This window comes from Electrophorus electricus, chromosome 21 (assembly GCF_041902795.1).
Source record: "Electrophorus electricus isolate QZ-2024a chromosome 21, ASM4190279v1, whole genome shotgun sequence".
In the NCBI taxonomy this organism is placed as follows: Eukaryota; Metazoa; Chordata; class Actinopteri; order Gymnotiformes; family Gymnotidae; genus Electrophorus; species Electrophorus electricus.
The window spans coordinates 14,560,001-14,586,981 of NC_137517.1; the positions used below are offsets into that span (position 1 = coordinate 14,560,001).

At 41.7% G+C, this 26,981-nt stretch overlaps 1 protein-coding gene across 3 annotated transcripts in view; it reads right to left on the reverse strand.

Annotated features, from left to right (window-relative positions):
* Positions 1-15,424, reverse strand: part of LOC113567517 (NACHT, LRR and PYD domains-containing protein 12-like) — a 22,443-nt gene extending 7,019 nt beyond the window's left edge. The window contains exons 1-10 of one of the 3 annotated variants that reach the window (XM_081704343.1): positions 15,214-15,424; positions 12,987-13,068; positions 12,739-12,852; positions 10,766-10,879; positions 10,388-10,451; positions 9,808-10,012; positions 7,840-9,613; positions 3,361-3,537; positions 2,537-2,713; positions 1,754-1,930 (exon numbers count right to left, since the gene is read on the reverse strand). In XM_081704343.1, coding sequence (XP_081560469.1) covers positions 1,754-1,930; positions 2,537-2,713; positions 3,361-3,537; positions 7,840-9,613; positions 9,808-10,012; positions 10,388-10,451; positions 10,766-10,879; positions 12,739-12,852; positions 12,987-13,027 — 2,843 coding nt within the window. In that variant the 5' untranslated portion in view covers positions 13,028-13,068; positions 15,214-15,424. Of the gene's footprint in view, positions 1-1,753; positions 1,931-2,536; positions 2,714-3,360; positions 3,538-7,839; positions 9,614-9,807; positions 10,013-10,387; positions 10,452-10,765; positions 10,880-12,738; positions 12,853-12,986; positions 13,069-15,213 lie in introns of those variants that run through there. The other 2 variants (XM_081704344.1, XM_081704345.1) reach the window with 2 other exon arrangements.
* Between the last annotated feature and the right edge of the window lie 11,557 nt (positions 15,425-26,981).

The window sequence follows — 26,981 nt, forward strand, 5'->3', positions numbered from 1 at the left end:
TGCTCCTACTGTGGTCTTTGACACAAGCAAAAATGTCGTGATAGCACTGCCATTCATAGGAATGGAGGTGAATGCTTACTCTTGTGCATTTGAGCGCATTGCTATAGCTCCTGGATGGCCTAGAGACATGTGGTTGCTGCTGCTCAAGTGTAAGCTAACTGAAAAAGCCAAGGATGTTTGCTCATCTCTGTTACTAAACAGCCTTAAGTACAAGGCAGTAAAGTCTGCTGTTCTTTGAGCATATGAACTGGTACATGAGGCTTATCGTCAAAAATTCCGAGGTCTCAAGAAGTCCCCGACACAGACCTATATGGAATATGCTAGGGAGAAAGACAAGAAACATTTTGGAAAAATGATGTTCTACCAGAAGAGTTGGTGACATGGTTTCCCTTTGTGATCTGGTTTTGCTGGAAGAATTTAAAGGTTCTCTGCACAAAACGTGTTGCAGTTTACCTTAACAAAAGAATCATAGCCATAGTCACTGAGGTTGCAATACTCACAGATGAGTTTGTGCTAACCCACAAACCTGGTTTTCAACAGATAAAGATCTTCCTACAGTTGTCTGTCAGCACTCACAGCCTGTGCAGGTTGGTCAAAGGAACTCTTCTACACCTATGCCTAAGGCTTGTTTTAGATGTCACAAACTTGGCCATCTTATAGCAAAATGTCAAGCACTTATGAGAAAACATTATTTTTCTTTTAGGATTTAGATTAAGGAATTTAGATTATATCATTTTTCTCTGTTAGGATTAAAATAAGGGTTTTGGTATAGCTCAAAGTGTTAAGAAGGGTTTTTTTTGTTTTATTTTTGCTTTGGTACCATCCAGATACTTAATGGTTTCTGACAGAGGATGCTGTGTGCAAATGGGCTGCCACGTCTCATCGGTGTGTGACTGATATGAGCGTAAAAGCTAATTTCTGTCTGTAAAGTATCCTTGAGTTTGAGAAAGGCAATAATAAAAATGTAACTACTACTACTACTAATAATAATAATCCTCGTGATCTCCTATACATGTTTGTGCCCACTGTCCTTTCACAGTTGCATTTCTTCCCATTGGTGTTGTACACTGTGGTGTCTAATAAACATCATATTGTTCAACTTTAGTGTGGCCCCGGGTGCCAGTCCATATGCTTGTTGTTCTCGGGGCCACCCCACCTGGACTGGAGGCCTCCTTGTGGGCCCCTAACAACACACACATTAGTACAGGTGCGCATACCAGTGCATGCAACTACAAAGTGACACACGCATGCACACACGAAATATTTCTCTCCCGCACAAGCACGCACTCAGAAATGAAGCTGTGCCACTCTTCACTAAACACCCCAAACGCATGTAACATGATGTGTGTGTGTTAGTGAGAGAAATGCAGTGATAATGTGCGTATGTAGAGAAAGAGCGAGTGGTGTAGCAAGGGGAGAGAGAGAGAGAGAGAGAGGGCAGAATGTGTGTAATAGTGTTTATAATGGTTGATAAAGTGACAGTGTTTGTAATAAATAGCAAAAAGAGAAAAATAGAGATTATATCTGTGTGAGAGAGGGGGAAAGCAAATACGTGTGTGTGTGTGTGAGAGAGAGAGAGAGAGAGAGAGAGAGAGAGAGAGAGAGAGAGAGAGACAAATATAGTGAAAGTATGTATTACATGTTTTTGTGAGAGAAAAGAACAGAGGGAGAGATTGTGCATGTATAAACCACAGAGAGAGAGAGAGAGAGATACCTATTGTGTTTGTGTGTATATAAAGAGTTACTAACTCACTGCAGTATCTCCAGTGTACAGTGTGGATCCTCCAGTAGAGCAGAGAGCTGCTTCACTCCTGAGTCTCCTGGTTCATTGTAGTTCAGATTCATCTCTCTCAGGTGTGATGAGGGGTTTGACCTCAGAGCTGAAGCCAGAGCAGCACAACCTTCATCTGTAATACTGCAGCCATCTAGGCTGCAGAGAGAAGGAGAGAAATTCTTCACACTTACAGGTCAATACACACAGACACACAAAATGTATCTCCAAGAAATATGTGTACACATGCATACACACGTGCACAGACACAACACCAACACACTGTTACAAAGATTTGGTTGATTAGAAAATCTTACAACAGATATCTTAAGTTGTGGGTGAAAGATACAGAGGTAATGCTGTGTGTTAAAATATATCTAGGTAGTGTGTGTGAACAGAGAGAGATAATTACTTTGTGGATGTTTGTATGTGTCTGTAAAAAGAGGTACAAGGATAATGTTTGTGTGTGTGAGAGATTAATTTAGTGTATGTGTGAGAGAAAGGGAAATAGAAATTATGTCTGTGTATATGTGAAAGATGCAAAAAGGTGCAAAAAGGCTAGTGAAACTTATTTTGTATTAGAGAAACTGTGCATTAGAGACAGAGACTGAATGTTTGTGTGTGTGTGTGAGAGAGAGAGAAAGTTAAATATAAATTGGTGTGTGCGTGTGTTACAGGCATAGAGATAGAGAAAGATAGTAATGTTTTTGTGAGAGAAAAACTGTATGTGTGTGTGTGTAAAGAGACAGTAAATCAGTAACTCACTCTAGTTTCTCCAGTTTACAGTGTGGATCCTCCAGTAGAGCAGAGAGCTGCTTCACTCCTGAGTCTCCTGGTTTATTGTTGTTCAAATTCAACTCTCTCAGGTGTGATGAGGGGTTTGACCTCAGAGCTGAAGCCAGAGCAGCACAACCTTCCTCTGTAATACTGCAGTTAGACAGCCTGCAGAGAGAAAGAGAAAAACACCTCGCTCATACAGTTCAACACAAACACACACACACACACACACACACTCTGACACATGCATGCACACAGACAAAATGTCTCTCTCACACCACAAAATGTCTCTCACACACAGACAGAACACCACAAAACAAGTTGTGTGTGTTTGTTAGTGAGAGATAATTAGTGACAGTGATCGTTATTTAGTGATAACGTGTGTGTATTAAGAGAGAGAGAGTGAGAAAAAGTGTGAGAGAGGAATGTGTGTATGTGTATCTGATTAATGGAGTAATTAAAGTGTGTGTGTGAGAGAGGGAATGAGCTAGAGAAAGAGTGAATGTTTGTGTGAGAGAAAAACACAAACAATTGTGTGAGACATCGTGTGTGTGTGTGTGTGTGTGTGTGTGTGTGTGTGTGTGTGTGTGTGTGTGTGAGAGTGAGAGAGAGAGAGAAAACAATATAGTCATGTGTTATATTAGTGCATGTGTTACAGCTATAAATATAGAAAGTGATGTTTTTTGTTAGAGAAAAAACTGAGAGGAGCGAGTGCACACAAAGACATGCAATGACTGTGTGTGCATGTGTGTGTGTGTGTGTGTGTGCGCGCATGCATGCTTGCATAAAGAGACACTAAATCTGTAACTCACTGTAGTGTCTCCAGTTTACACTCTGGATCCTCCAGTAGAGCAGAGAGCTGCTTCACTCCTGAGTCTCCTGGTTCATTGTAGTTCAGATTCAGCTCTCTCAGGTGTGATGAGGGGTTTGACCTCAGAGCTGAAGCCAGAGCGGCACAGCCTTCATCTGTAATACTGCAGTTATCCAGCCTGCAGAGAGAAGGAGAAAAACTTCACACTTACAGCTCAGTACACACATATGCACACAATCTCTCTATTGCGGGCACACACACACACACACAAAGGCGCATGTACACATACACTCATATACAACCTCTATCACACGTGCATGTGCGTGCACACACACCTATGCACTCAAACACACTCAAACAAAAGAGAAACATCAGATTCTGAGAAGACTCTTACACTGGGTGAGTGATCAATAAGTAAGTAAACTTTATTTCTATAACACTTTTCCAAACCCAAGCTACAACATGCTTCACAAAAACAACACTTGCTAAAAGAGGTTTTTAAAATATACAAAGGACTAAGACATACATAAACATTTAGCACATCACCAGTCATCATGACTGCATAACACCCTGAGAGTAAAAATAAGTTTTAAGTCATTTCTTAAAAGAAACTATATATTCAGTGAGCCTGATATTGACAGGAAGACTGTTTCACAATTTCAGTGCATAGACAGCAAATGTGCAGAAACCCTTTCACTTCAATTCAGTCTTGGAACCATGCGACATCCTTTATTAGATGATCTCAATGATCTGGTACTTGCATGTGAAATACTTGCATATATTCAGGTGCATCACCATCTATCTAATGCTTAAAAGTTAAGAACAAAACTTTAAACTCAATCCTAAATTTCAGGGTTTAGTAAACCAGTTAACAGAGGCCAGCACTGGACAAATATGATCCCGACACCTAGTTTGTGATAAAAAATGGTGCAGCTGCATTTTGAACCAGTTGGGAGTCTTGCCAAAGATCTTTGACTAAGGCAAATGTATAAAGCATAGCAATAATATAGAGGAGACGAAACAAGTGTATGAGTAATTCTCTGTCTATCCTGAAAAGATAAAAATCCTTGTTTCCAAGATCCAAGATAAAAAGCAATGTTAAAATCCAAGATAAAATGCTAAAGTTTTTCAATTGAAAATAAGACAGAACAAGTTTCCCAATTTCCTGAAAACTATAACTGAGAATTAAAAACAGCAAGATTCCTTGGAAATCTGCACAAAACCTACAAATCCCAAGTGATGTTGTCAAGTCAAACAACCAAAGCCTCTTTTATCCTTATTCAATTCATCCAGCCTTTAATAGCATCAATATACTTCATTAGATTGGCTATTGTACTGAAGCCCTTCCTTTCAATGAAGAGATACAGCTGCATTGCATCAGCATATTTTAATATTTCAAAAAAAAAAAAAAATTAAGACCCCATGACAGAGCAAATGAAGTGGAAAAAAAAATTAGGGCCAGGAATGGAATGCTGAGGTACCTCACACACAAGATCAGCTACAGAAGAAACATTTTTCCAGTAGATACTAAAAACTTTCTATTTGATTTAGGATACAAACCACTCTAACATGATTCCTGATATACCATCCTATTTCCTAAGCCCATTTATCAAAGTAACACGATCTACAATATCAAAGGTCACGTTAAAATCAAGAAATACAAAAGGAGATATCCTCCCAGAATCAGAATTTAACAAAATATAATTTAGTATAATTCTGTACTATGCTTTCAGTGGAAACCTGATTTTTCAAATATGCTTTTAGCAACCAATGCAAGCAAAAGTTGACCTAAGACTACTTTCTTAGATCTTAGAAATAAATAGCAGTTTAGATTGGAACTAAAATTTGAACACTCATTTGGATTAAGAGCCTTTTTTTTAACAAGAGATTGCACACCAGCCACCTGTGACGTAGAGTAGGTGGCAAGTGAAGTGCTGGAGTGTCTTTTTTGGATTCAAACAAACAAAAACCGCAGAGATCAACTAGTGATGCTGGTACGCAGAAGCAAAAGAAGCCCAGCTCATCACTCCGAAGACACAGCCAGACGCAACAGTAATGGCAGGTACCAGTGGGCTTATGTAGTGAGAAGAACAACAGTGAAATTGGAAACAGATGTGGGCAATCATCAATAAGTGGGTGATTGGGGCTGTGCTGGTGTAGTGTGTGTTTGTGGGTGGAAGTAGGCGTGTCCTGCTGGGTGCTCAGCACACCATGACACCACCTAAAAGGAACAGGAGGAACACACCCTGAAGAAATGAGACATTCACAATTTTTTGCAGATTAGGACCAACAGATTTTAAAATGCTTAAGAACATTTAAAGAAAGAACATCAAGGAAATTAGAAGAGGATTAAGTGCTGTACAATCTCTATTAATTCTTCCAAAATAATCTGGGTAAACTCTGTCAGGACTAACAGGAGAAACCTCCATACCTAGAGACATAGCTGGAATATTTGCCCAAATATCATCAATCTTGTTAATAATAAAATAAATAAATAAATAAAATGTTTAAAGATTTTTTTTCACACCCAATGCTAGAAACATGGGTGATTAACTTCATAGATTTGATAATAGAATCATTAGTAGTAAATACCAACTGGATTATGGTTATTTACCAACTGGATTATGGTTATTTAATTATGTAAATATGCCTCTCTAATGTTGTTAGCTTTATTATTATACAAAACCACATGCTCTTTCATATATAGATAATAAACCTGGCCTTTTCTGTCTATGTTCTGCCTGTCTGCACTCAAGATTCTTTTGAAATGCACAACATTATTTAGGTAATGGTTTTGATCTAATCTTAAATGGAGCCACTTCTTTTACAACAGTTGAACACTATTGTAAAGATTGTGGAAGATTGATGACTTCCATCAATCTGTGCAAATGATGCATTATAGTTTCAAATTTAGCAACTGACTCATCATTCAAAATCCATGCTCATACTTTATGCTTAAATTTACAGCTTTAGATTGAAAACTCAGTCTCAAAAACAATATCTTTATGATGAAAACACAAATGAATAAAGATTAAGCTCTAAAGTAAAAACCTAATCCACAGTGTGTCCACTCTTATGAGTCAGACTTGATATATGTTACACAAAGTTAAAAGATTCAACAATATTTAAAAATGTAAATGTAAATCCATCTGATACATCAACATGTGTGTTAAAATCATTCAACAAAGGCACAACAAATTGAGTAGAACAGATGCATGAGATTAAGGGGGTCGATAAATTAACAAGCAGAAGGCTGGTTCATCACCACCATCATCAAAACTTTAAAAGCCAGCAAATCAAATATAGCAGGCTGAAACACTTGGTAAGTTCAGTAAGACATCACCACCATTTTTTCAGATGATCAACGAATGTGTCCACAGCAATATTTCCATAATTCCAAACCCAGATTAGTAACTAAGTAACATTGCGTGTATGAATAGACACTGTTGTTGTTATTTAAGCAGGAAATTATTTAGATCATAGATAAATAAACAGGTTAAAATTGTTTCTTTGTTAACTCTGCAACAAAGAAACTGAAAAACTCAAAAGATAAATAAATAAATAAATAAATAAGTAAATAAATAAATAAATAAAAAAGCCCTACAAGTCGATAGTTGGTTTGACCTTGTGGGTTGTTATGGGTTATATACAGTAGACTGAACCCACTGGAACACATACAGTCAGCATTTCATAGATTCATTATGTATTTTTAAGCCGTGAAAGAAATTTAAAGAGCTTTAAAGTCTCTCCTCATAAGTGTTTGGTAGGCATTACCTGTAGTCAGAGAAAAAGCAGCACAAAAACACTTACGAAACACTTAAGGATTAATGAGTGGGTCAGCTATCACCTAAAATGGTGATTAGAGTACATGTCACATTTGTTATAAAGGGGTTTAGGAAACTCCCTAAAATCTATCAACCATATGGTGGAGTTAAGAATGAACATGTCACACATTTAGCATACATTCCTCAAGCAGTACAGCACAAACCTGCCTACGCCACCATTACATAGATCAAACTCACCTGACGTTTAATTATTGTCACCTGGTCCTTCCATTATACTCCCCTTTTTAAACAGACACAGCGGACTACTCCTTGTGAAGTATTGCTTTCCACAAGATGTATACGGAGTGGGTTTGTGAATTCTGGTTTCCTTGCAGACGAAGCCTGCTGTCTGACTCCTAAGTACTTCCTGGTTTCTGCCTAACTGTGACAACTCTGGACCAGGTTAACTTGGACTTGGAATTTCCCTTTTCAAGCCTTCAGCACTGAGAGGTTGAGCTAACCCCCCCACACCCTCTACCCTTCGATAGCCTGCCACAAATAATAACAAATATCTCTCACACTTGAATCGATACTTCTCTGAGCATTTATTATTGTGACATTACTTAGGCTTTCTATGCTTTTTTTTACTTAGTATTATGATGCTTTTGGGAATTCACCCACAGTGCAGTAATGCATTTATGAATGAAAATACTCACACAGCTTTTCTGGATGCTGTGACCACTGGCAGCAGTCTCAGTAGACATTCCTCTGATGGGTCATATTTCTTCAGGTCACACTCATCCAGCTCCTCTTCTGAGTTCAGCAACACAAAAACCAGAGCTGACCACTGAGCAGGAGAGAGCATAGCTCCATGGAGACAATGGTTACCTCCCCTGCTCAGGTATGCTTTGACTTCCTGCACTAGAAAAGGATCCTTCAGTTCATTCAGACAGTGGAACAAATTGATGGATTTATCTGGTGAGGGATTCTCCCTGATCATCTCCTTGATGTACTTGACCATTTCCTCTTTGCTGTGAGAGCTGCTTCCTGTCTGTGTCAGTAGACCTTGTAAGAGAGTCTGATTGGACTCCAGTGAGAGACCCAGAAGGAAGCGGAGGAAAAGGTCCAGATGTCCATTGTCACTCTGTAAGGCTCGGTCGACTGCACTGATAAGGAAGACAGACATTGTTGAGCTTTTCATGTCATTTAGGACTGAAGTGGTTTGATGTTCCAACACATTTGTGTTGTTGGACATGGAGATAAATGCATATAAAGCAGCCAGAAACTCCTGAACGCTTAGATGCACAAAGCTAAACACCTTCCCCAGGTGCAACCCAGACTCCTCTCTGAAGATTTGGGTACACACTCCTGAGTACACGGACATTTCTTTCACATCAATACCACAATCTCTCAGGTCTTCCTCATAGAAGATCAGGTTGCCCTTTTCCAGCTGTTGAAAAGCCAGTTTTCCCAGTGCCAGAATACTCTTTTTAGTCTGTTGAGGATCAGTGTCAGTTTTTCCATAGTATTTTCTGTCCTTGTGTTTGATCTGAAAGATCAGGAAGTGTGTGAACATTTCAGTCAGATTCTTGGGGATCTTTCCACTCTCTGCTTCACCCAACATTCTCTCTAGAACTGTGGCTGCAATCCAACAGAAGACTGGGACATGGCACATGATGTAGAGGCTGCTTGAGGACTTTATGTGTGAGATGATTTTATTGGCCAGGCTCTGATCTCTGATTCTCTTCCTGAAGTATTCCTTTTTCTGAGAGTCACTGAACCCTCGTACCTCTGTTACCTGGTCAACACAGTCAGGAGGTATCTGATTGGCTGCCGCTGGCCGAGAGGTTATCCAGAGGAGAGCAGAAGGAAGCAGTTTCTGCTTGATAAGGTTTGTCAGCAGCACATCCACTGAGGTCGACTCTGTTACATCACACAATCTCTCATTGTTCTGGAAATCTAGAGGAAGTCGACACTCATCCAGACCATCAAAGATGAAAATGACTTTATAGGCATCACAGTCTATGAACTCTAATTGTTTTGTTTCTGGAAAAAAGTGGTGAAGCAGATCCATGAGACTGAACTTTTTCTCCCTCATCAAATTCAGCTCCCTAAAAGGAAGTGGAAATATGAAGACAACATCCTGATTTGCTCTTCCTTCAGCCCAGTCCAGAATGAACCTTTGCACCCAGACTGTTTTCCCAATTCCAGCAATTCCTTTAGTCAGAACTCTTCTGATGGGTTTGTCTTTAAAGAGGTCATTGCATTTGATGGGTGTCTCCTGTGTTGCTGGTCTCCTGGGTGCTGTCTCAATCTGTCTCACCTCATGTTCATTATTGACCTCTCCACTCCCTCCCTCTGTGATGTAGAGCTCTGTGTAGATCTCATTCAGAAGAGCTGAGCTTCCATGATGTGACATTCCTTCATTAATTCTTTTACATTTTTCTATCATTTTGTTTTTGAACTTTTGCTGATATACAGAAACCAACTCTAGTAAACAGAAGAATGATGACAGTTATTTTATGGTGTTAAAATCAATGTTTCAGGTTTTTTAGAACACATTTTATGCACTTTTTTAGAAACACAGAGGACAAAATTTAGTTAGAATGATACCATCATATTTAAAGTGTTTGGATAAGTGTTCATCCTCTAAAACTAAAGGTGCCATGACCCAGAGATCTTACTGGTCTGTAGTGTGTTAGCGAGGTCTGTCTGGTTCATGTTCCTCAGGACGTGCAGTGTGATCTTCAGCACTCCCTCTCTGACACTGCTCTGATCCTCCTCATCCTCTACCTCTCTCTCAGAGCATGCTGGGTAATCTAGACTCAGTAGCTTCTTAAACCTCTCCAGCTCCTTCTTCACCAGAAAGATGACTTTGTGCTCTAGATCCTGATTAGGCAACAGCAACAATGTTAAACAGGCAATGTTACAGAAAGAGATGCTTTCATTATATGATGGAGAACACAGCCATTGTCCTCTTGTGCATACATACATACATACACACATACATACATACACACATACATACATACACACATACACACACACACATACATACATACATACATACAAACATACATACATACATACATACACACATACATACATACATACATACATACACACATACATACACACATACACACATACACACATACATACATACATACATACATACATACACACACACATACATACATACATACATACATACACACATACATACATACAAACATACAAACACACAAACATACATACACAGACCTTGAATGTGGACTCCACATTGTTCCTGCAGGTGAATACTGAGGAAGATGCAGCACATTCATACCTGCACAACACATACCATCAAATACACTTTACACTACAATTTACACTTATTCAACAAACACTTTCATTTCTTCATTTCATCCTATATAATTTGTAGAGTTCAAGAAACAAAATACAAGTAGATTCAGTTTCTCCTAGTGCTCGATGAACTGATTTAATCCGCTAATTCAGAGACCTGCAGCACTGCACAGTTTAGTGTTTTCCTTCTCCAACACACCTAATGTAGCTCATGAAGAGCTTCATAATGAGCTGAGGGAGTTTGATCAGGTGGGACTGGGAGTGAGGAACATTCCTAAACCATGAGACCATCCTTACCTCTCATCAGAACACTTTCCACCTCTGAAGTGATATGGAGGGTCCATTGATGTGTCACTCTTCATGGACACAGAGCTGGATACAGATAAGTCTGATCTGTCTCTCTGTATCGGACTGACATGTTGGTCAAACCATTTTTTTAAATGATTTCATATGTGTCAGAAAAAATGATAAGATTTTAAAATAATAAATATTACGTTCATTCATTTAATTACTTATTAACCATCTGTCTCTACTGAATTCATCTCTGTGTTCTCCCTCTTGAACTCACATCTTACACTCTTACACTCATGCTTTGCACTCATTGCTTTTCATACTATTTATTGTATTCTGTATTCTTTTTCTTTTATTACTGTTACTTTATGTATTTTTCTGTTACTCTACTTAGAGAAAATGAAGATTAGTTTTATAGAAAATTATTTACAAAGTGACAGCAGTCACAGAACAGTCACATTCCCCACATTATCCTTACCTGAGCTCAGTTAAACAGTCACATTCCCTACATCATCTGTAAAGGTTGGTGCCAGGCTGAGGTTCCCTCTGGCCACCAGAGGGAGGCCTTGAGTCAGGCATGCCACTAATCAGGCTTGATGCCCAACAGCTGTACTAGGTCTATATAAGCCCAGTGACCCAGCACTGAGTGACTGGGTCTTTGCCAAAGTTTTGAGCCAAGTGCCGAGCCAGCAACTTCAGGTATTGAGGTCTGTGAGCCCTTGTGCTACACCTCACTTCTGTGCTGCGAGGGTGTCCATGTTTTTACACGCTCAGAACACTCACGTTCCCTACATCATCCTTACCTGAGCTCAGTAGAACACTCACGTTCCCTACATCATCCTTACCTGAGCTCAGTAGAACACTCATATTCCCTACATCATCCATACCTGAGCTCAGTAGAACACTCACGTTCCCTACATCATCCTTACCTGAGCTCAGTAGAACACTCACATTCCCTACATCATCCATACCTGAGCTCCGCAGAACACTCACATTCCCTACATCATCCTTACCTGAGCTCAGTAGAACACTCACATTCCCTACATCATCCTTACCTGAGCTCAGTAGAACACTCACATTCCCTACATCATCCTTACCTGAGCTCCGTAGAACACTCACATTCCCTACATCATCCATACCTGAGCTCCGTAGAACACTCACATTCCCTACATCATCCTTACCTGAGCTCCGTAGAACACTCACATTCCCTACATCATCCTTACCTGAGCTCCGTAGAACACTCACATTCCCTACATCATCCTTACCTGAGCTCCGTAGAACACTCACATTCCCTACATCATCCTTACCTGAGCTCCGTAGAACACTCACATTCCCTACATCATCCTTACCTGAGCTCCGTAGAACACTCACATTCCCTACATCATCCTTACCTGAGCTCAGTAGAACACTCACATTCCCTACATCATCCTTACCTGAGCTCCGTAGAACACTCACATTCCCTACATCATCCTTACCTGAGCTCCGCAGAACACTCACATTCCCTACATCATCCTTACCTGAGCTCCGCAGAGCACTCACATTCCCTACATCATCCTTACCTGAGCTCCGTAGAACACTCACATTCCCTACATCATCCTTACCTGAGCTCCGCAGAACACTCACATTCCCTACATCATCCTTACCTGAGCTCAGTAGAACACTCACATTCCCTACATCATCCTTACATGAGCTCAGTAGAACACTCACATTCCCTACATCATCCTTACCTGAGCTCCGTAGAACACTCACATTCCCTACATCATCCTTACCTGAGCTCCGTAGAACACTCACATTCCCTACATCATCCTTACCTGAGCTCTGTAGAACACTCACATTCCCTACATCATCCTTACCTGAGCTCCGCAGAACACTCACATTCCCTACATCATCCTTACCTGAGCTCCGCAGAACACTCACATTCCCTACATCATCCTTACCTGAGCTCTGCAGAACACTCACATTCCCTACATCATCCTTACCTGAGCTCCGTAGAATCTTCATCTCTGAAATGTTGTGAATGTCTCACTGAATCGTCACTCTTCATGGACACACAGCTGGTTTCACGTGAGTCTAATCTCTTCCCCTGGATCAGACTAACACACACCCAACCGCTCACTTTATTTTATTAGTGCATTTGATTAATCTGTTGTGTATCTTCACCAATGGTTCCTTGCATTTCTGCTTTCAGTTTCCAAGTCTGGTCTCAGTATGCTCAGTATTCTCTCACCTCGCTCCTTTCTGTGTGTGCTGTTCCACAGAGAAACTCATTTTGGGGGTCACACCTTCTCCTACAGATAACAGCTGTAGACCTGCAAACACGTATTTGCAGATACATAATATTCAATTATCTGGGTCAGAAGCCAATTTAAAATAAGAAACACTGCAAGATAAATATTTACTCCAAATCCACTGTTTTACCCTGTTCACTTACAGGAAACCCTTCACATGATTAGAAAGTTAATTTGAATCAAAACTAAATTCCTGTTAAGTTTTAATTCATATTTCTCATGAAATATAGTCTAAACTATAAGCAAAATGTAATTAAATGGTGCTAGTTATCAAGTCACAATGTGGAGGTACAGAAGTATGACTAAGGAGCTCTATTATTGCTGTTAACTCTTTAGTGCGGGTCATCTGAACTATTTGCATAGTTTGTCTAGATTGTCTTGTTGTGCTGCATGACCAGTTTGTTCTTGTCTGTGTTTACTTTCGTTTTTCATCAAAATCTGTTTGTTCACTGTTAATGCCTTGTGCTTGCACCCAGCCTGATTTTTTGCCTGTCCAAACACGGTCACATTTATTTTATTGATGATATTAGTCCTGTTCTTTCGGCACTACACTGGCTCAGTGCAGTCCATCACATTCCACCCACAACATCATCACAAACCTGAGTGAATTTTTGAATGCCTGGGCAACACCATCAACACACCAGATTACCAGCAAACTTTATGACCATGGTCCACAGACTCTGCACCTTTTATAAATAGGGAACTAATCAAATGTTTGAGTAAAAAGTGAGTCGTTAGCCTGGATTTTAAAAAGTGTGTCTGAGTCCAGAATTAAAGCTGAAAGGTTGTATCATAACTGAGGGGCTTGATAGAAGGTTCTTCCCTTGGCTGAAATCTTAATAATTCTAGTAACCCTGCAATGTGAGAAGGCAGTAGGCAGTTTATAGCATACAATGAGTTCACTCAGATAGTGTGGGGCCAGACCATAGGGCTGTATATGTTAAGAATATTCAAAGAGTATTGAATTCTGAATGTCACCAGTCTGTAACCACAACAGGAAGAAAATAGTAGTGCCAGTGATAAACACATCCTAGACATAAGTCAGAGTCTGGCAATCACACTCTCCTTTATCAACAGATTTGAAATCAGTAATAAATAGGGCCCTAACAAATACACATCTGTGAAAACTGTCACGGACTGTGAAATATCCGATTTTCGGTGAAATGCCAAAAGATTTGATTTAAGAGATACATGTTTTAACTGAACAGCACAGAATTAAATGACAGAGCTTGTCGCTTTTTCTGTTGCTATGGAGATAAGTCAAATGAAAATATCATATGGGGGATTTTCTTAAAGTAGAAATGTAGCTACATAATGCAGTTTTGACCTGCAGAAGTGCTCTTTTTGATTCCTGGTGTGGATTTAAATTTAATAAACACTGACTAGTTGTGACAAACATGTGAATTACAAACATTGCTGTTATGTTTTGGAAGTTGTTTGAGGTTCCAGCATCATGCTAAACTAATGTTAGCATGTCACTTCCTATGGGCAAATTCTGACACAGAAATAACAGTGTCAAAACATGGACAAGTATTTTCATCTGTAAGACAATGAAGCCCAATACAATCTTTTGATGTTCAGTGCTTACCACTGAAGATAGGCTATTAGCTTAGCATGGAATGCTAGCCTGAAAAGGCTGTTACTCTTAGTTATCTAGATAGCCAACTAGCTCATTAGTGTTATTTCATACATGTTGTAAATATAGCATTTGACATTTCTGAGAAATGACTTCTGGAATATTAATTAGTTTTTCCCATGAATGTAGGAGTGTTCTAGTGATGGGATTTTATAAATCCTATCATAATATTATTAAAAATAATGCAATCTAAGGATAAAATAAAATGTAAAACAAACAAGCTGTTGTCACACCCAAATGTGACGTGTTCCCAAGATCTGAACCAGAGAGGAAGTAAATGATTTTGCTGCGTAAACAGAAGATCGTTCACAGCAGATAAAAGTGTTATAATCAAACTATAGTCCACATATGTATTAGACACAAGCCAATAAAGCAAAAATAATAAGACTGAATTACAACAAACACTGAGCTGGATAACAAGACAGAAACTATATAGCAATATAAATACTAAGAAGCTCTAATATTGCTGTCTGGAGTTTCAGTCCAAATTTTGATTGTTCGAAACCTATAGCACAGATTCAAATACTCACTGTTTCCCTCTGAAATAGATTTGTGTCTCTCAGAAAATTATTAATTGGCTCAGTCTGTCTCACTCTGATCTGTGCCCACTTTGTTCTGTTCAGTTTCTCATATGATTCTATGGGAGGTGGAGACTCCAGATTCAAGTTTATCTTCATTTTTAAATAAATTTAGATCAATCTCCTACTGACTCAGTCTCAGTGTGTAATAATAGGAACAGGCCCAGAGTGGCTTACAAGTAAGACTGTGTTAAGGAATGCAGCCAGACTGGTTCAAGAGCCAGAAGGAAACACAAGAGAGGAGTTTCTTCATGCAAGGCTATCCAGCCCCTGAGAACAGGTTATCCATGCAGGCTGTCCATCCCCTGAGAGTTGGTTATCCATGAATATTTATTAAGATATTTAAATGTAGCACATAATCTTATCTAATATTTTAATATTAGCTATGTTCAGTCAATAACCCACAATTTTCAAATTAATTTTCAAATTTTATTTCCATAACTCTTAAGGTGTTATTATACCATAAGGGCATAACTCATTTACAATTAAATGTCAGACCGCTCTACACCTTATTTTCATTAGCATGCAATATACATATAACATTTCTGCCTTCCTGTTATAATGAAATTACTTTCGGGTTAAAAAAAAATTCTCTGCAGAGAAAGGTGTACTTGCATGCCCTCTCGCTGTCACTTTGTGAAGTGTTTAGTGTCTATTGTCTTGGTACTGACACAGTGTGTCACGATCAGTCCCTCCCATCTTCCATGTTTTCCCTGTCTTGTGTATTTTAGTTCCATTCCATAGTTTTATTTTCCACACCTGTCCCTCGATCTAGACTTGTTAGGTCCATGTATTTAACCTGTTGTGTCCCCGTGTCTTGGCTGTTCATTGGGTGCGTTTGTGTTAGGTTCATTGTGTTTGTGGTTGTAGATTAATGTTTTGAATGTCTTAATACCTGAAAGCCTGTATCTGCCTGTTTGTAAGTTTTGTAGTCCATGTCTATATGTTTCTTCTAGCCTTCATGTTTGTTAGTCTTAGTTCTTCCTAGCCTGTTTCCCCAGTTTGCCTTCATGTGCCTTTGGTTTGTTTATCCTAGCCCTTGTTTTGTGTATAATATATCCTCCTACTCTCCATGTTGGCTCTATGACCCTGCACTCCAATGACTCTGATTTAGGATTTGCTCATAATAAATCTTGCTCTTCTCCGCACATGTGCCTGCCTTTTTACCGCTCACCGTTACAGTGTTGGAAGTACCAAAATAATTAGCATGATGCCCACAGTCAAGGGAGCATTGCCATTTTCATACACAGCTTCCAGGCATGCTTCAAGAGTTACAAGAGTATGCACAGTACCAAGCCTATAGTAAATGGTACATTTGTGGAATTGTGCTGGTGAGCAAGAAATCATTCGAAATCTCTGTGATCAAGATTATGGTGAAGAGCTATAGAGGTAGTAGGGTAATGATGATGCTAGTGTGGGCCAATCAGAAGACTACTAGGATAGACTACAGATTCAGGGCTACCAAACAGATCAAGGGATCACACTGGACAGTGGAAGTACTGTTGGAAGCAAAATACAACTTTCCTTTAATGTAAAGAGAATGCAGGAAAAAAGGAGAAATAAATAAATAAATAGTACAATTCAACAGTTCAACTATTACCCAGGTAATTTGGAAAGAGTCAAACATTCACCAAAAATGCCTTTCACACTAGTTAAACAGTTCTCAGTTCACTTGTCAGTTGTCTCAAATAAACAGAGCTCTTACCCATATAGTTTTACCAGTCTTAGATACAGTTCACTGTCCGTACCGAAGTAGAAGGGGTAAATTTTAGCCTACCACATGGTGTAAGGAGTTGGATCAGTGTCCATGGCAGAAGAATCTAGAAAGTGAAGTTATCGATCCAATGCATGCAGTTGAGGTTCTAGGTTTTATGCTTTATGCTTGGCTCACCATCAAATAAAGTGAAGGGGTACTAGGTTCAAACTCTATGCATCTCCCCCAAAAATAAAATGACATTTAGCTACCTACAGATCCTTATCAGTGCAAGCCTACATTCTGAACTTTTTTTTTTTTTTTGACCACTGCCTTGAAGCTTGTTTTTTTTTTGTACTTGCTTGAGTTATGGAAAATAAAAAGTTTTAAAGAACCCTATCAACCTGAAGGAGGGGGCTGTTCCACCTTGATGCACAATCTATCCACTCTCCCAGGCAGACGTGCAGGTTATGGAGCAGTACATCAGGGAGGCTTTGACACAGGGTTACATCCACCCCGCCACCTCACCTGCCTCAGATGGCATCTCCTTCGTAAAGAAGGATGGCGGGCTGAGGCCATGCGCAGATTATAGGGGTCTTAACAAGTAACTGGTTAACTACTCGTACTTGCTCCAATTAATTCCAACCACCCTTGAGCATTTTAGGGAGGTATTTCACCAGGTTAGACCAACGCAGTGCCTATAATCTGATCCGGATTAAGGAAGGAATGAAAGGCAGCCTTCAGTACATCCTCTGGACATTGTGAGTATTTAGTTCTGCCTTATGGTCACAGCACCCTCCGTCTTCCAGGCATATATCACCAAGGGCTTAAGGGAGCTTTTGGGTGGATCCATCGTTGCTTATATTAATAACATTCTGATTTACAGTCCTCCGCACCCTCCTACACAACCAGCTCTACCATAAATTGGAAAAATATGAGACTCCATAGCAGTGAGGTGAGCTTCCTGGGGTACATCATATGGGAGGGCACCATACGCATGTAACCGTGTAAGGTGGAGGCAGTGACCAGGTGGCTGAGATGTGCCATAAGCTGCAAAGGTTCCTGGGGTTTGCCGACTTCTATTGGCGTTTCATTTGGTCCTTCAGGACCCTGGCCAGGCCTCTCACTGAGCTGCGCTATGGACAAGTTAAGTGGCTAAAGTGGAATCTCGAGGCCGAAAAGGCATTCGAGGACCTCAAAGCCACGTGCTCCGGTGCTCCAGTACTGCAGCAGCCAGATCCCACCACGCCCTTTTCATTGAGGTAGATGCTTCAGACATGGGAGTCGGTGCAGAGTTATATCAACAAGCAGGTAAAGAAGGCATGCTAAGATCAGTAGCAAGACTCTAAGACCTCTAAGACTCTTCTGCAAGATGAGCCCTGCTGAATGCAATTATGGAGTCAGCAACCGGGAGCTACACGCCTCTAATCAAGAACCAGTGCTTTCTTTTTCCTGCTTCTTGGCAGCTGTGTGATAGGACCTGGATCAAGCATCCAGGTGGCTAATCTCCATCCTCACTGCCCACTGCATCGGCTCTACATTCTGCCTACACACTGCACAGCCCTGATCACATGGGCATACACCTCCCTAGCCATAAGGATATAATTTTCATTCTTTCTTGGAAACAAAGTAGAGTAATTAGATTAAATTGTATTTATAATGAGGGAACATTTACTGTTTGTTTTTAAATCACACTGAACCTGAATCCTTGCAACTTAAAAAGACCTTGTTTTCCAACACCTCTGGTGTTGCAGTTCCTTGCTTGTCAAGTAATTTGCTTTATAATGAATTTAGATAGATAGATAGATAGATAGATAGATAGATAGATAGATAGATAGATAGATAGATAGATAGATAGATAGATAGATAGATAGATAGATAGATAGATAGATAGATAGATAGATAGATAGATAAGATGCTGTCCCTCTCTTTTCCTGATAAAGATTTTATAGTCTTTATGATCACAGTTCAGCTGTCTACATGCTCTCGAACTTTGAAACTAAAACACACACCCACACACACACGTCGAGCTACAACCCTGGAACAACAGGACAACACACATGGAGCAAAACACAAAAGCAATAACATCGCACAGATAATGGGGATGAAAATTTGAAGTAACAGCTGGCCCCATGGGCCCCACTGCTGCTGAAGTTGAGAGAACCATGATTCTGCTTCTGGAGGGGGAGGTACACCATCTCTCATAGCCTTAATTAAATCGGTTAAGTTATGATAACAACAGTCAGTTCCCAACACTTTGCACACTCCCCCTTCCTTTGCTAAAATCATGTCGATAACAAGCCTGTGTTGAAGGACAGTGGTGCAAATGGCGGACTTTCTATTGTTCCTAAAGCCAGACTGTCTATTGTTCCTAAAGCCACTTCAGTTTGCTAAAAGTTGTGTCTGCCATGCCAGCCCGTTTCATTTTTGCAAGGTAGCAGCAGTGCTGCCGCCAGGTAGTAGGGCCCAACCCATTGTTGCCCCCGGGGTCATCCAGGGGTCCCACAGATGATACCCGCCACCAGTGAGGCATGATCACTTCTTGTTTTGTCCTGAATTGTCTCTGATGGAATAAGGACTCTGACTGGGGGAGCCACTAGTCTCTGGGCCCATCAAGGTCAATAACAGACGCATCAGCATCCTGTTGAGGGAGGTGAGGGTCGACCGATCTTGATACCTTAGGGATGAGAGGGTGGCACGCAGGCTTTTGCTCCCTACTCCCCCCTTAGGTCAGCCACTTTATCACCTCTCTGGATCAGGAGCTCTCTTACAATGTGACACGTGCGTCCAAGTTTTCCTTCCTTGGACCTTAACAGCGGTGTGAGTAGTCAGGAGAACCTGCGCTGATCCCAGCTACCGCAATTTGTTCCACTGACTTTTTCTAAGGTCCTTTAATCACCACCCAGTCCTCAGGCTTCAGGTCATGGAGTGGTCCATCTGTTTCTGCGGGAAGATTCGCCTTCACCTGGAGCCGGACCTGAGAAAGAGATGCATGTAGTCTAATACAGTAAGAAAGCATGACATCAGATATGGCTCCTTCCAGCCGGTTAATTGCTTCCATTCCTCCCAATCCTGCATTTGGTGGGCATCCGAACAGAATCTCATACAGGCTAAGAGTGTTTTGCCTTTGGCACCATCCTCATGCTCATGAGCACCAGTGGGAGGGCCTTAGTCCATGCCAGGCCCGTCTCCTGACATGTTTTTGCCAATTTCATTGATTTGAGTGTGCCATTTTCCATTTCCACTGCTCCGCCACTAGCGGGGTGGTAGGCACAATGCTGGCACATGTCTATGCCATAGTATTTGCTTAGCATGTCTAATGCCTGATTCACGAATGGGGTACCATTATCACTGGAGATTCTGTTGGGAATTCCCCACCTGGGAATAATTTCGGTCAAGAAAGCTTTTGCCATCACCTCAGCATCCTGCTTCCGTGTAGGAAACACTTCCACCCATTTAGAAAACATACACACGATAACAAGGCAGTATTTTTTTCCTTCGCTCTGTGTTAAATCTATGAAGTCCATTTGCAGGTGTTGGAATGGTTCTCGAGGTGGAGGGTGTGCCGCCTGCATCACTGATTGTCCTCGTCCTACATTGTTCTGTGCACATAATGCAGCGGTTGCAAAAATGTTTAGAGTAAGTTGTAAACCCCTTCGTATATCAATGCTTCATTATTTGTTGTCCTCCCCCCTGTGCTCACGTGCGTATGCCCGTGTGCAATGGTAGCCATATAAGGAAACGTGTAACGTGGTAGGTAAGGTTTGCCTTTGGGTTCACGCCATATGTTATCACTGAGAGTGCATCCAGCCCTTTTCCAGGTGGCCTTTTCTTCTGCTGAGGCACTCTGCTGCATTCGTGATATTTTGAGAGTGGGAGTAATGGAAACTGACATGGCTTGCAGTGTCACTGGAAGCCTGGCAGCTCTTTTCGCCGGTGGTGATTCCCTTTTGACACTTCGTCTGTGCCTTTAGTATGGGCTGTGCACTTACACACAGCTATAGCAGTTGGTAAGGTGATTGCATCTAGCAGGGCCGCAACAAGGTGATGGTGCTGAATATGGTGCCCTGAACTAGTGAGGAATTTTCGCTGTTTCAAAATTATGCCAAAATTATGCACTACAACAAAGGCTTTTGATGGTTTTATCTTTAGCAATTTTACAGGACTCTGTTAGCGCGATCAGTTCAGCTGCCTGGGCTGAATAATGTGAGGGGAATAATGTGGTTCTCCCTTAACAGTACTATGTGCAGTGACTACTGCATACCTGACCTGCAGCTTTTCTGTCTCTGGGTCTCTGGATGCACTCCCATCTACCCACAGCACTAAATCAGGATTCTCGAGGGGCTCATCCTGGAGGTCAACCCTAGGGGAACAGAGATGATTTGTTAGTGTCACACGGTCCTCCGGTATAGGCAGAAAGGATGCCAAGTTCAGCGTTGTACATTGCTGAACCGTTACATTAGGCATTTCTAGCAGCGCAGTTTGATATTTTAGCCATCGCTGTGCAGTGAGGTGTGATGTCTTGTGGTTGTTAAGAACTGCATGTGGAATCAACAGAGTTAGTGGGGTGTACCCCACAATGTCTTGTGATGCGGCCAAGGCCTTTTCAGCCGCCGCTACTGCCCTTAGGCATGGTGGCAGGCCTGCGGCCACTGGGTCTAATTTGCAGGAATAGTAAGCAACTGGTTTATTTCTGTCTCCATGCTTCTGCAGGAGAACTGACATCATACACCCATTTTGTTCGTCAACTGTCTGGGTGAATGGCTCGTCTGGATTTGGTTTACCTAAGGTGGGTGTGGTTTGTAGGGACTGTTTTAACTCCACGAATGCTTCCTCTGCCTCTGGGGTCCACTCCACCTTGGTTTGAAATCCCCCTGTTGGGACTATAGCTCTCAATGGGGCTTCCAATTGTGCGTAATTAGGAACAAAGGTGCAGCAGTATGAGCAGATTCCTAGGAATGAAAGCAGCTGGCGTTTGGTGGTAGGCCTTGAAATGTGAGCGATGGCTGATGAACGGTCAGTGGCCAATGCCTTCCCTTCTCCAGAAATCATGTGACTCAAGAATTTTACTACTGGCTGTACAAATTGTAACTTTGACCTACTGGCTCGGTGGCCAGTCTTGGCCAAGTGCATGAGTAAGTACAAGGAATCTCTTTCACACTGTTCCTGAGTGGGTGCGGCCAGAAGTAAATCATCAACATACTGCATAGCACACTGCCCTCCGATAACTGGAGTGGTGCTAGGCTGTTTCTAAGGCCATCATTATAATTAGTGGGAGATTCACAACACCCCTGACACAAGCATGTGAACGTATAAGGTTTTCCCTCGAATTGAAAGACAAACCAATACTGGCTATCCTTATACACTGGTACATTGAAAAAGGCGTTAGCTAGGTCCATGACAGTGAAACATTTACTATCGTCTAGTATAGATGAGAGGATTGTGTGTGGGTTTGGGATGTTTGGGGCTCTTTGTCTAACTGCTGTGTTGACTGCTTGGAGGTCCTGTACAAACCTCCATTCGTTACGACCCGGTTTTTTAACAGTGAAAATTGCTGTTCATACAGGTGAGTCTGGGCGTGGTACCATCAGGCCTGCGTCCAGGAGGTCTTTGAACCCTGGTTTAATGCCTTCTATGACTTCTGGTTTCAGGGCATACTGCTGTTGCTTGGGCCTGTAATCTGATTTAGGTGTGATTTTTACTGGTGCTACCCCTTTAATCAAACCTACATCATTCTTCCCCTGTGCCCACAACACACTGGGAACCTTTTTTAGGAGGGGGGACTCAGGAAGAGGAATGAAAGCCTGTTGGTGCCATCCCTCATGCTCTTCTACCACCTCTACATGTCTTAACCTTGAGGGTAAATTGCACTTTTTGTCTTCTTGTTCCCAAGCAGCTATTTACCTCCTCTCCCTGCTCAATAATTTCCCATGCACCTTCCTGTTCTGCTCTTACCCATGCCATGGCAAAACGCTCCTTTTGGTGAGTAGGAGGGCCTTCAGCTAATATCACTGAGACTGTGCCCTTCCCCATTCTCCAATACACATAATCGAGGCAAATGACCTCTCCTGGGAGCTCCTTGCCGAACCACTCCTTTTCATACTCATGATCAGGCCCTACGGACACATATACGGCACAGTGCAGGTTTTCTAGTTTCATTACTTCTACCCCTTTTTGTTCACTTTGGTTGAGGATATCTGACATCTGCACATAGTCAGTTCTGGTGGGTTCCTGCGCAGTCAGCTACTGGTATGAGTACAGTGGTTCAATTTTATCAGAGTACATCTGTTGCGCTTTTGCCTTGATTACCTTTAGGCCCTCTGGTTTGGACTCGATTACAATGCACAGCCTGCGCATCAAATCGCATCCCAAGAGATTTACTGGACACACTGTGGACATTAAGAATGCATGGGTGAAATTTCGACCCCCTTCACTTTGGCAAGGGAGAGGGTGTGAGTAATGTTCTAGGCTAGTGTGTCCAGTGGCCCCTACCGTAGTCAATGTTGTCCCAGATAACGGGACGTCTAATTCCCTAGCCTGAATTACACATTTAGCAGTGGAAATCTACCAGGAATGACATACGTATATCCTGCACTTTTAGGGATAGTTGCGGCAAGCAAGAGTAAGGAGGTGCGGTATACTTCAGAAATGAGGGAGAGAGAGTGTGTCTGCTTCCTCGGCATAGCTCCTCTCCTTCCGTGTTTTACAGTCTCTTGAGAAGTGTCCTTTCTTTCCACACGTGTAGCATCGGTCATCTCTTGCTGTCGTCCTGTTCGTAGCCCCCTCTTCCTCTTCCTCTTCATGGCCTCGTACTAGACCACGGCCTCTGCCTTTTTGACCTTCGGCAGCTTAATACATTGTGAGGACTGCTTGATGTGCCTCATTCTATTTCCTCGTTCATTTTTTTCTCTGATACGGTTCTCAGCTGCTTTTCAGAGTGGACGACGTACTGCTCGATGGTGCTCATGGGGGCCGTTTCCCACCCGACGCATGGCTTGCATACCTCTTTTCTGATTTCATTCATGAAGCTATTGCGGAGGTGGGCTTCCCATGCTGAGACCTCAGCCGGTGCCGCTGCCATCCTGTCCGGTCTTTCTATTCCCCAGTGGGTAGTGTGGACTTCTGTGAGTCTGCCACAGTATTCTGCTACATTCTCCTCCGGCCCTTGTCTGCATCCAGCTATGATGGCAGAGTTAACTCATATTGGGAATGCTGTGGTTGCACGTCCATGGCTGACTATCGAGAGCCACCGCGTGCATGGCTGCAATGGTGCCGTTGTAAGGGCCGGGTTGTCCTGGGTAGGCTGGGGGAGAGACTTTGGAATTGTCGTGCACCACCATCGCCGGAGTGTCTTTGGCCGTGGCCTGAGTTGCCTCGGCTCTTGGCTCGGTCCCGATACTGCGGCTCCTGTCACAGCCCCTTGTTCCTCTTCGGCTGGTGGTTGAACTGGAGAGGCAGGCACTGCAGGGGCCGCTGCTACTGGTGGAGCGCGAGGCATTAATGGGCAGGAGTCAGTATCAGGGTCAACCTTGGAAACCTGCATGGACTGAAGCATCTGAAACACGCGGTTAATATCCCTCTCCCTCGTTTTCCTCTCTCTCTCTCTTCTGCCTCCCCCATCCAATTCTCCCATGCTCTGTAATCAGTCTTTTCTATTCCGCCTCCCTCAGATTATACTGACATGGATGAAATATATAAAGTCTAAATTTTTCTAACCTACAAATTTGGATGAATTCACATTAAAGGGAATTAAAGGTTATTCTTTTCCTGTTTTTATCAGTTATTTTAACTCAATTAAACAGCCAATTACAAAACATTTTCTTGCAATTCAAGGCTTTATTTCACTATTTATTTCAATATACTTGCTTCCTCCACTGTCAGTAATGGTTAGTAATAGTTAAATATGACACAGGAGAGTTCAATAATCTGGGGAGATGGAACGAACTGGAGGTTTGTGGGTAATCGTCAGACAAAGACCTAGTCCGTCCGGGCTGCGTGACGCTAAACCAGTTCAAACCAGTTAAAAGTGGAACTACAGTCTCAGCTAGTCAATCTACAGCTGTAATCTGTAGGAGGAGCCATGGCCACCAAAATAAGTCTCTGTGGAATGGCACATAAAGAAAGACACAAAGAAATGAGAAGTGAGAAAATAGTGCAACTTTGTGCAAAAGCATTGATGTAATGTTATTCCCCAGTGCTTCCTTAGATCAGACTCATGCATACCAGATGTACAACACTGAAAAGTGACCAGTGAATTGAGGAGCCCAGTAGACAGGGAATGGGGCTTTGGCTGAGAAGGTGGCAATTCCAGCTGGTAATGACTGATGTGATCCCCTTGGTCAGTCCAGCTCTGCTCCTGGAGGATTGGAGTCCAGCGCAGTTTGGTGATTTCCCTGTTGAAGCACACTTGATTTGAGTCATCATTTCATCACCAGGTTTAGTAGGTGTGTTAGACCAGGTAAACCACCAAACTGTGGAATCTGGTCCTCCAGGACTTGAGCTGGACACCTGTACCCTTGAGTATGACTCTTATCCCCAAGATGTTCCAGTGATGCTGTCCATGTAGATGAATATTGACAGTCACTCTGCATCTGCTAATACTCTTTTACTGATCTGAACTAATAAGTGTTTAAGGAAATCACTCATGCATTGAGAGGAGGGTGCTGTGTATTGGGCATGACGCAAGATAGCCTGATCAAACAAAGTGATTAATTGTGCGTTAGTTTGATTCAAGGTGGGAGATCAGATTCACCGGACCCAGCTGTATATTCATGAAGAGTAACCATTCAGTGAACCTTTCACTGAAATTCAGAGAGGGAACCTGTTCTGCTGAGCTCAAGTAAAGATGATGTAGGGAATTTCAGAGAGGGAAACTGTTCTACTGAGCTCAGGTAATAATGATATAGGAAATATAACTCTGAACAATAGGGCTCCAGCACAGAGAATGAAGGACACTGGTTTAGGAGATTAAATTAGATCATCCATCTTGAATTCCCTGAGCTGGAGGAGTCTCCCACTACCACTAATGTGCAGCTCCTCCTATCTGTTATCTGTTGTTCATATATTTCACACACTGTTTGTTCAGAATGTGCGAACTAAACATTGTCGATGACCGGCAAACATTACTGGAGATTGGAACATGATGTTGATGGGCATGCAAATGTAAACAGAAGTGGGGTAAGTGAGCGGGTGTCTGGGCTACGCTATCAAAGCTAACTAGAATACCGCTCCCAAGCCTCCTACTAGCTAATGACCAAATACTTCAAAACAAGATGGATGAACGAAGAGTCAGGCTCAGGACGTACTGCCAAACCAGGAACTGTTGTGTTTTTATTTTTACTGAAACCTGGCTTCATAGTAGCCTCCCTAATTCGGATAGTATGCTACAGGGGCTAGCAGACACCGCATCGAGTGCATGGATGCATTGTTCAGAACAAAGGGAGGTGGGCTGTGTTTGTTCGTGAATAACTAATGGAGCACCAACTCACTTGCTGTTAAACACTTCTGCTCTCCTAATCTGGATTTTATGATGATAAAATGAAGGCCATATTACCTTCGTCAGGAATTTACTGTGGTTATTTCCATGGCAACAAAATCAACACTCAAAGTAGTGGGTCCAGTTGGCATTCCAGGTCAGGTCCTGTATGTGTGAGTTATTACTGTTAATGAAAACTATCATAAAAACGAGCAGTGAAAAAAAATATTAACTGAAATAAAAATATGAGTTTTAAATAATACAAAACCTAAATAATAACTCTAATGTTCATTACAACATGAATGAAAACTAAAAAAAACTAGCATTTCTATTTTATCTTATGCATTTATAATGGATTTATAGAAGTGGATTCTTCATGTAAAAACCTAAATTGCCCAGAGATGGCGATATCGCCAAGTATCCGATAGAGCGTATGCTTTAATATCATCACTTCTTCATCAGCACACACCCCCTCAAACAGACTGGGTGGCAAAACATTCTACAACCTAGTTGCGATCCATCCAAATGACCAAGAACCAGTTCATGGATGTC